The sequence below is a fragment of the Asparagus officinalis genome, chromosome 4 (genome assembly GCF_001876935.1).
Source record: "Asparagus officinalis chromosome 4, Aspof.V1, whole genome shotgun sequence".
NCBI classification, from domain to species: Eukaryota; Viridiplantae; Streptophyta; class Magnoliopsida; order Asparagales; family Asparagaceae; genus Asparagus; species Asparagus officinalis.
This window is the reverse complement of record NC_033797.1, coordinates 24,174,485-24,185,042: the sequence shown is the minus strand read 5'-3', so window position 1 is coordinate 24,185,042 and position 10,558 is coordinate 24,174,485. Positions and strand designations below refer to the sequence as shown.

Genomic DNA, 10,558 nt, shown 5'->3' with positions numbered 1-10,558 from the left:
CTTGATTGTGATTGTTCTATCTTATTGATTGGGGTTGGCTTCCGAGTTGCGCATATCGTGGTAGGCGGGGAGACTAAAATTCCCAGCATGACACTTACATACTACAAAGTTTACCCGTTTCAAAACTCAAATAGCGTCAGTTATTTTTTGTGGCATATAAATACCGTAAGTTTCACAAATTTAACACAGTGATATCTTCTGTTAGTCACGTTTAAGAATATTCCATTGAATATTTTCATGTGACTATCATATGATGAATTTAGTTTTTCTTTAACCTTATTGACGGCTAAAATTACCGTTTCCAGCTACCCCCAAGCAATTTCAAAAATTTATCACCTACCCTCAAGCCATTTCAAAAATTTATCTTTCAAATTGAAACCTAATACTCAATTTGAATCCTCCTCCCAAATATTTTGTAGGAAGCCATGAAGTCGAGTTCTGGGGGTTCATCTTACCCTTTCCTCTCCAACATCAAATGGTGATTAGGAAATCAAGTGAAAAAGATGACTCTAAGAAAGGAGATGACAAAGATGATGTGAAGAAATTGAGAATAATGGGAAAAATTGAGAGAGAAGAAAGTAAATTGAAGGGAAAAAGATGAGATAACTTGAGAATGAGAACATCATTAGGAATAGAGAAAGAATTTTGAGAGAATTAGAGGGCTCATTTGAAGGAGAAAGAAGAAGAATTGAAGGTTATAAATCAATTAGTGGTGGGGTATTTTTGTCCTTACATAAAAAAACTAATGGTGTTAACAATGATTTTGAAAAAACTAATGGTGGTAACAATGATTCCTACCGCAGATTACTTATGGTATTTAAATATCATGAAAAATAAGTTATGATATTTAAGCATTAAAAATGGGAAAATTTGTGCTATTTAAGTGCCACTGAGCCTTTTTTCCCCCTTCTCAAGGTTACCATATAAATACAATTAAAAAGAGGGTTGATTATATTTTGTTTTTGGTATATAAACACAGTATGTAGTTATTCTTTTGTTGTATTGGGTCTTAGAAAATTTAGTTTCTCGTTACAATATATATGGCTGGCTTTTAGTTATTCTTTTGTTGTATTGGGTCTTAGAAAATTTAGTTTCTCGTTACAATATATATGGCTGGCTTTGGTTCTTTCTTATATCTATGTCAACGGTGAATAACGGCAATGCCCTCTCTTCACCTTCATGGATGTTTGAAAGAAGAAAGTTATATATCACTTGTTTTGAGAAACTACTTTTGAAAGAAGAAAGTCATATATCACTTGTTTTGAGAAACTACTTTTTCTAATTTCCAATCTTGGATACATCTAGTATCCTCTTTTCTGTAATTATTTTTTGGCTTTAATATAATTTTCTAATTTCCAATCTTGGATACATCTAGTATCCTCTTTTCTGTAATTATTTTTTGGCTTTAATATAATAACAGGGTATATCCCTTGTTTTCTTTCAAAAAAAAAATCTCTAGCATCACTCATGTAATTAACTCTAGCATCACCCATGTAATTAACACCATAGTTCAGAATACCTAAATTTAATTAATCAAATTGTTCATTTTCCAATAAAAAAATATGATTGGACAGATGAAGGAAGAACGAAATCATCAATATACATTCTCTTCAATATCATCACCCTACATTGTTTTAAAAAGCACTATGGGTTTCCACCCAGACCTAAGCGGTAGGTAGGCTGCACACTTAATTTTGAGAGCACTTAGATGAACATGGTCACTAATGTGAATTTTGTTGGATTTTTTGGTCAAAACCGCTTTTCAAAATGAGCTTTCAAAATATATATATATTAACTACAAGTATTTTTCATAAATGTTTAGTAGCCTAGTGGAAAGTTAAAATTTTGATGTTTCAAAAGGTCCTCTGTTCGAGGCTACCAACGGCAAACCGAGAAGTCGCCACGAAGGTTACATCGCAGGCTGCAAACGAGCTTCGCATTCGCACGATGGTGCGACCCTAGCGTTCTCGAGATCAGACGACGCTCCTCTATTTGACGAGGTTCATCAATTTGACGAGACTCGTTTGGTTGACGAGGTTCGTCTGATTTGCGAGACTCGTTTGATTGACCCGTTCGACGAGGTTCGTCTTACTGACGAGGTTCGTCTGATTTGAGAAGCTCGTTTGTTTGACGATGTTCGCTGACGAGGTTTGTCTTACTAACGAGGTTCGTCTGATTTGCGAGACTCTTTTGATTGGCCCGTCCGATGAGGTTCGCCCGTTCAACGAAGTTTGTCACGCCCCGTTTCCCAAAATACCCGAGAATCGGAACGTGAACAAGCCCGCGACGTATTAGATTGAGAAGAAATATACAATATCATTATTTTTCTCTTTTCTTTTCTTCTCAATCTAATACGCTAAGCGTCTAGAACAAGTACAATGCGAAGTCACAGGTCCCCGATCACACATAGCAAGAATACAATGAACAACTCAGAATGAAAAAGATACATATCACAAATGAATATCATCCAAGACATAATATTCGGGTCAAACATGCCCTTATACAAATATGAACAAATGAATACTGAAAAGATACAAAATACACTGATCAAATAGAAATGGAAGGTAGTACAAAAGAAAACGGAGGACCAATAACTAAGCTTCAGCTTCTTCTGCTACGTCTGCAGGGCACTCCTGCTAAGAATCCTCTGGCTCCTAATGATCTCCCAGCTGAACCTGTTCTTCATCTAAGTCTGACGTACACCAGAGAAAACAGGTGTACATCAGGTGCATGGCGCACAGCAAGACCCGACCCCACAAAGAAAAATAGAACGAACGGAAATCCAATGCGAAAAACGATACGATAATAGAAACAACAAAAGAACGTACAATTGAAATCCACAAATCAACATGAAAACACTACTAAATTATGATAACAATAAGCATCCAGAATCGATCAGGTAACGAATCATGCAGCTAGCGATCAGTCTAATCATCCAAATCACAAGGGCATACACTAGATGGAATTAATACTTAAAGATAACAGAAATAAAAATAGAACATGTGATGATAGTAATAATGATAGAGGCGTGCAACTGGAATACTAATAATCATACGAATCCAAAAATCAACCAAGTAACAAGATCATGTAGGTAGCGATCAGAAACCATCCAAGCAACAAGGGCATACACTAGATGGAATTAATACTTAAAAATCTACAACTCGAGACGTAGTACGTCGAGCGAAATAATCCAAACAAGGAAACCCTCATGTATATACCATATGTCTCGAATTGTAAATAATTAAATATTAATCCCGATCTATGCATGAAAAGAAGTATAACCGGCCTACATCTCACAAGAATCATACTTAGCCAAGAATCGAGGTAATGTAACTAACTATCCCATCACTCATCTCAAATAATCAACAATCACAATATCACTGCTCCTCAGACCCACCCCAGGCTGAAACAAGACACGGGCGCGAGTCTGGAAAATAATCAATAATCTCGATATCACCACACCTCAGACCCACCCCAGGTCGACACAAGGCACTGGCGCGAGCCTGGAAAATACATCAACAATCTCATATCACTACACCTCAGACCCACCCCAGGCCGACACAAGGCGCTGGCGCGAGCCTGGAAAATACATCAACAATCACATATCACAACTCCTCGGACCCACCCCGGTGACTACACAAACTTCACCAGCGCGAGCCCGGAATATACACTAACAATCCCAACCACTCACATAGACCAAGACTTCTCATCCTAATTCTCGTAATTCTAGGTCAACTACACACGGGATTCTAGATCCTAACTGTGTCATACAGGTCACTATAGTCATAAACTCCTAATGATTCTCAATCACAACATGGAGCAATCAATCAATGCAACTAATCATGTGTAATAATATCATAATATTTCAGATAATCAAAATAAGAATTATAAATCATAAACAACAGCTACTTAATCAGAAAATAATCTTTTTCTAAATTTAATTCATTTTAAATTATTTCGCTTAACAATTAATCTAAACTAATTCATTTTCCAAAATAAATTCTTTTAAATTATTATAATTATCTAAAAATGATTCCTTTGCCGAACTAAATTCTTTTAATTCATTATAATTATTCTGAAAATGTCATTTATCACATATCCATTATGTAAATCAATATTATTCACCAAACAACACACGCAGATAAATACGTCACAATTAAACTATACAAATAATTCATAAAAAATGTAAATAATCAAACTACGAAACAGGAGAGCAGAATCTTGCCTGCGATACCGTGGGGTCTGATGATGAGGCTGTGGCGCCGATGCGGACGCGGTACGTTAGGACTGAAACGGTGAAGCAAATCTGAGTTGATAGACAAAGCTCAGACTGTCGGCGGGTGGCGCCGGGGCTGTTGGGCACGGCGGATCTGACAACACGTTGGTTGGCTCGAGGGTGGCGCTTCATCGAGGAGATCGGCTCGTTCTGGCTATCGCCGGCGGCGTGTCTGGTCGTGAGAGCGACAGAAGGAGTTGACAGGGTGGGGCGGGGTTTGTTGGGGCAGCAGGAGGGGGCGGTAGGCTCTGAGCGTGGTGGGGAGAGGCGCCGAGCTGCTGCTGTGGCGAGGAGGCGGTGAGGGGTTTGGCGGCTCAGGGAGACGGCGTGGAGCGGCTGAGGGTCGAGCGCGAACTCCGGTGGGTTCGGATCGGGTGCAGGCGGCCGGTCTCAGGGTGTTCGAGTTCGTCGGAGGCGGAGCGGGGTTTGTGAGTGTGAGCAGAGCATGGTCGAGGTGCGGTGTATGGGGCGCGAAGAGAAACGCGTAGCAGAGAGAGAAGCAGGTGATGATTGCGGCGTGTCTAACTACGAGGGGGGGAGAGAGAACAAATGAAACATATCATATATGTACATATATATATAGGTAATTAGGGTTTTAGTTAGGTATTTAAACAAAATATAATTAATTAAATAGTTATGGGTATTTAAAAATTGAAATAATTACAGAATAATTATCTACAAACAAAAACGTACATGTTGAGCTTTTACAATAGTTAATACGAAATAGTCAAAATATACTCATATTGTATAATTAAACAAGAATAATTAATAATAAAAATATATTTACTTACATTTAAAATCAAATAATTATGGGACAATTACATACACAGTAAAACGTACTAGTTATACTAATACGATAGATAATATGTAACAATAGAAATAATACAATAAATTATACCAAAAACACGTAATTAATAATACTATGCATTATATAAAATAATTCATAATAATATTAATAGTACAATATATTATTTAAAATAATACGTAATAGTACCGATACACAACAAATTAATTCCAGAAATTTTTTACCGCATAAAATAAATTTATAAATATCAAAATCATTTAAATAAATATATAATATGATTTTTAAATTATAGAAAATTATAGAAAATCGAGAAAAATACAAATACTCTTTTAAAAATCATAATTAAATATTTTAAAATACCAAAAATTTATTTTAACTAGTATCAAAATTCACGATCATTACAAAGTTCATCTGGTTTGTAAAACTCGTTTGTTTAACGAGGTTCGCCCGATGGAAGAGATTCGTCTGATTTGTTGCACGGTGCAACGCGACCTTCGCATTCAGGTGTTACTGCATGCAGCAGTTACAACAACATTTAAATTAATTGTTGTTACAATCATAATGATTTGTAACAGTCACATTGATTTTAGGTGACTCTTGAGCTAGCCTTAGAGGCATATAAATAGTACCTTTTGGGGCAGCTCTTGGTGAGTTCTAGTATACACACGAAAATACATTGAGTTGTTGTGCTGCTGCTGGTGCAGAGCTTGTGCTCGAAGAACTGTTGTACTACGGCTGCTGCAGAGCCTGTGCCCGAAGGATTTTTGTGTAAACCGAAAGGTTTAAGAGATCGAGATCTTTGCCTTGACCGAAAGGTCTTATAGATCGAGGAGATCTTGACAATACTTGGTTGATGCACACCATTGTATTGTACTGTTGTTCCTGAAAGCAGTTTGGCCTTGGGATCATTGCACCAGAGTAGGCCAAATATTATTTTAAGCACAACGTTTCACAAACGCACAACAGTTAACTTAAAAAGTTTAAAATTACAACACATCAATTTTTTTCTGTTTTATTCCAGATTTAACCACAATCTCCAACAAACTTATTGTGTCAAAAACGAGTTTATTGCCCTTTTTAGCATAACAAAGAGTCAAGAGAATGGATTAGGTCAAAACGGATCAGATTAGAACTTGATCCAAGTAGAAAGTGAGAGGGAAAAAAAAATCCTTTCTCCTCTTGATAGATACCAAAAAAAAAAAAAAAGCTCTCCNCTCTCACGAGCCAGTATACATGACTCAGGATCGCTGGCTCTTTCTAAAACATTGCCTTCCTCCACTACCAGTCCCTCTTCTCCTCTTCGACCACTAAATCCTACCTACCGTCGTCAACATATCTACCCCCTCGCAATTCCTCCTGGTCACCGTCACCCTCTTTTTCCATTCTATTCATCCCAATGTTTTCTTTCTCATCTTCTTATAGTGGTAGATTAAAGACAGCATCAAGAAATAAAATTAACTCATGCTCAAATAAGGGCATTCTTGTCATTTGGTGGTGATTCTTCAAATCCCTTTGATTAGTGAGTTGGAACAAAATGTGGATATTTAGATCAAACCTGTTGGGACAAACCCGGGGCCCAATAGAGCAGGGTCGCAACAATAGAAAAGCAAAAGTAGAGATAAAATAATAGACACACAGATTTACGTGGTTCGGCACTTGATTGCCTACGTCCACGGGCAAGGATAGAAGAATCTACTATGAGGAGAAAACTCTGGAGTTACAAATTCTCTCTCTTTACAAGGAGAAACTCTCTCTATTTTTTCTCTCTCACTCTTCTTATATAAAAAGTTGTTTCTGGGATGAGATTTCCTTAAGGATTTGGAGCCCTATTTATAGTTTTTAGAAAAATACTATGCACAATAAAATATTAATATTTTACTGTAGCTGTGGGGCCCGCTCTTTTGTTTTCTTCTCCATTTTCAAAGTTGGTGGCTGCTTTCGGTGATGGTAGGCGCCTAACAAAACCAAGGATCCTCAAGTCCCTTGACTAGTTACTTTCGTAAAAACCCTCAAAACCTTCAAGTCGCTTTACTTATATTACGTTCTAAACAAAAGCTCTAAAAAAAAAGGCATTATACTTTCCTTCCGCTCCATTCTAGTGATACCTTCATTGGAAATACGGGATGCCTTAACAAAGTTAAGAATTGCCACCAAAGTCGTTCATATACTTTTCTTAATATAGACAAAAACATATAAATATAAAGCATACAAATAAACATATAAATAGGCATATTAGATAGGTAATTTAATTTTGTGAAGATTTGAGGGGTACATATGCAAAAACCCCAACATATAAATAAGCATATTAGAGGAGATCACTTCCTCTACCACATTATCTCACTACTGATCGTCCAGTGCACACAATTTCCATAAAGAGAGAAGTGATTTTTTTTTTAAATAATGGCAGCTGAATCATTTGTAATGCAGTTGATCGAAAGCCTAGGCTCTGCACTTGCCGGCGAAGTTGCTAAGGCCGTATGCTCCCCGATAAAACGAGAGGCTCTCCTATCATCAGAAGTGCATAGCCGAATGGGGTCCATCAAGGGAGAGTTTGAACTGATGAGAAGCTACCTCAGGGAAGTGGACAACAGGAGAGATGACAGCCAGCTTGTGGAGGCATGGGCGAGGATCCTCCAAGACCTTGTCTACAAGGTCAGTTAATCAAAATACATGCATACATATAACACATACATATACGCATATCAGTAATATTACTCTGTTCATATTTGGATTTCGTAACATTAAACTCGCGCCTTCTGTAGTTGTATATCGGACCACCAAATCTTCACATTTCTAAACCGAGCCTCCAAATCTCTTGAGTTGTTTTAAAATAACCCCTCCATGAATTTCATTCAAAACTTTTACCATAGTATGGCTAAACGCATAACCATCTTTGTCAAATTACATTAATACCCCTATTAGTTAGGTCCCCCATCTCTCTTCTAACTCCCAATCTCTCTCATGTCTCATCTTCGCCAATCTCTGCCTTTTCTTTTGACTAGTTTTTATGCACGTGCAATGCACATGGTTAAATATTAAAATAATTTATTTTTTTATTACTATAAATAAGTTAGATTTATTTTAATTATTAGATTTGCTATAAATTTTATTTAAACATTATTAAGAAATTAATGTAATAGATTTTTGTACTAAACCGGGATCAATATACTTAACTGGGATATCACTATTGATTTTCGTAGAAAAGATATCAGTTGACATAATAATATCTTCAAACAGAATAGTAAAAGAAAATAAGTTAAATTGATACTACATGTCATATTCTAAACTCTACTAATCCCAAGCTATAGTATGGAGTCAAGGATGAATAACAATATCATTATGAACTATAGTTCTAGCAATAAAAAAATAACATTTCTTATTGCATTGAAAATAGAATTACACTGCACTTTTTAACATTATAAGCTCATGTTTTATAATAAACAATATATATATATGAGATCTCAGCCTACATTATTTGATAGACTTAAAATAAAAAAAGACAATAACTAAAGATTAATGGTAACTATAGTATAATTTTATATGACAAAAGCAATCATATAAGCATACAAAAATACTAAAAATTTTGCATGAAAATTTCTTCTAAATATTCTTAATTTTACTCAAAATTAAGTTATAATATAATATTATCATTTATTCTTTTTTATTTCATATTTTAATTGAGCCGATATCAATCTTTCTCCATGTTTATCTTTTTATTGGGCAATTCTAGAGTAACGTCTTCATCATCTACATCAATTGTGATATCAGGTTGGAGTTGAATTTCTTAAAATTATTTTTTTCAAATAATGAAGTCCAACACCAAACTAACTCATTTGTCTTTTGCTCCCCCTCAAAAACCATAACCCTAATCCATGAAATAGGTTTGTACATAATGAAGAATAAAAAAAGACAACGTCAAGAGACCAAAAAGAAAAAAGAAGGAATTGAATAAGAATTACTAGGCTTGTACATGATAAAGAGCAAAAGACAAGACAAGAGTCCATAAATGTAATACCCCAACCCTGGGAAGTTTTCCAGGGAGCGCGTGAGTGAGGACAAAAACGTGCTGAAAAGACATGTGGTTGTTTGTGAGGCCAGTCCATCAGATCTAGTAGCGTACTGACACCGGGATTCCGGGGCGGGGCGTTATAATAAATATATTAGGATATACTTGAATCAAATAAATTATATTATTATTCATAATTAATATGCATAAGAGACAAAATGTGTTGACAATCTTAAACTATAAAATATACTGTATGGGCCCTCTAACATAATTTTTTAATGCAAGCAACCCCTAAGATTAATTTTGAAAATCTCTTGGTTTTGGGGAAGAGTTTGGATGTAAAGAACAAATGTTAAATTATCTGATCCGATTAAAGTATGATCATATAAGTTAACCACATACATGAAATTTATTTTAACCAAAACCCATATATAAGTATTATAATTGGCATTGAGATCAAAGATACTTAACCAAAACCCATATATAAGTATTATAATTGGCATTGAGATCAAAGATACGTGTGAGATTCTCTTTGACTTTTATACTTTATAATTGGCATTGAGATCAAAGATACGTGTGAGATTCTCTTTGACTTTTATACAAACAATATCTATTAAATAATAATAGTATAATTACACTTTGTGATTTGAAAAGAAATCAAACATACAATATAATTAATTACTTTAAAATAATTTAATCTAATTTAATAGGAAGAAAATAGATAAAAGTACTGTGAAAGTTGTTGCAATTTTATAATTCATAATTCTTAAAAAAATTAATCTATTCTAATAAGAAGAAAATAAAAAAGACACATACTTGTTGAAGGAGATAAAAGTACGATGAAAATTATTATAATTTCTTGATCCGATAAAACATCAAATATACAATATAATTAATTGCTTATAAATAATCTAATCTAATCTAATAATAAAGGCACATGTCTGTAGAAGGAGATAAAAGTGCTATAGAAATTATTATAATTTATTGGTGGCTTATATATATTAGTATATGATGTAGTATGTGAGAGGATAATAATTATAAATAGAGTTCTATTTAAATAATAATAGTATAATTAAAATTTTAAACTAACTGTGCAGTACTTTGAACTACTTCAATTTTAGTCGCTGAGAGATCGTCACTTTGTGTGTAATTATTAATCATATAGCATGTGAATAATTATTTACAGATTGACATTATTAATCATATAGCACGTGAATAATTATTTACAGTTTGATCATTGATCACATATAAGAGCGAGGGGGTAAATTTGACATTTAATAAATCGCCTAATTAACCTAAGCGTACCGTGAACTACTTGAATTTTAGTCTATGAGAGATCGTCATGTTGTGTGTAATTATTAATCATATATCATGTGAATAATTATCTCAGTTTGGCATTATTAATCATGTAGCACGTGAATAATTATTTGTAGTTTGATCATTGACCACATATAAGAGTGAGGGGGGAGAG

At 34.8% G+C, this 10,558-nt stretch overlaps 1 protein-coding gene across 1 annotated transcript in view; it reads left to right on the top strand.

The window, feature by feature from the left end:
* Positions 7,482-10,558, top strand: part of LOC109838361 (disease resistance protein RPM1-like) — a 13,335-nt gene continuing 10,258 nt past the window's right edge. Inside the window, exon 1 of the mRNA XM_020406812.1 lies at positions 7,482-7,733. Coding sequence (XP_020262401.1) covers positions 7,482-7,733 — 252 coding nt within the window. The remainder of the gene's footprint in view (positions 7,734-10,558) is intronic.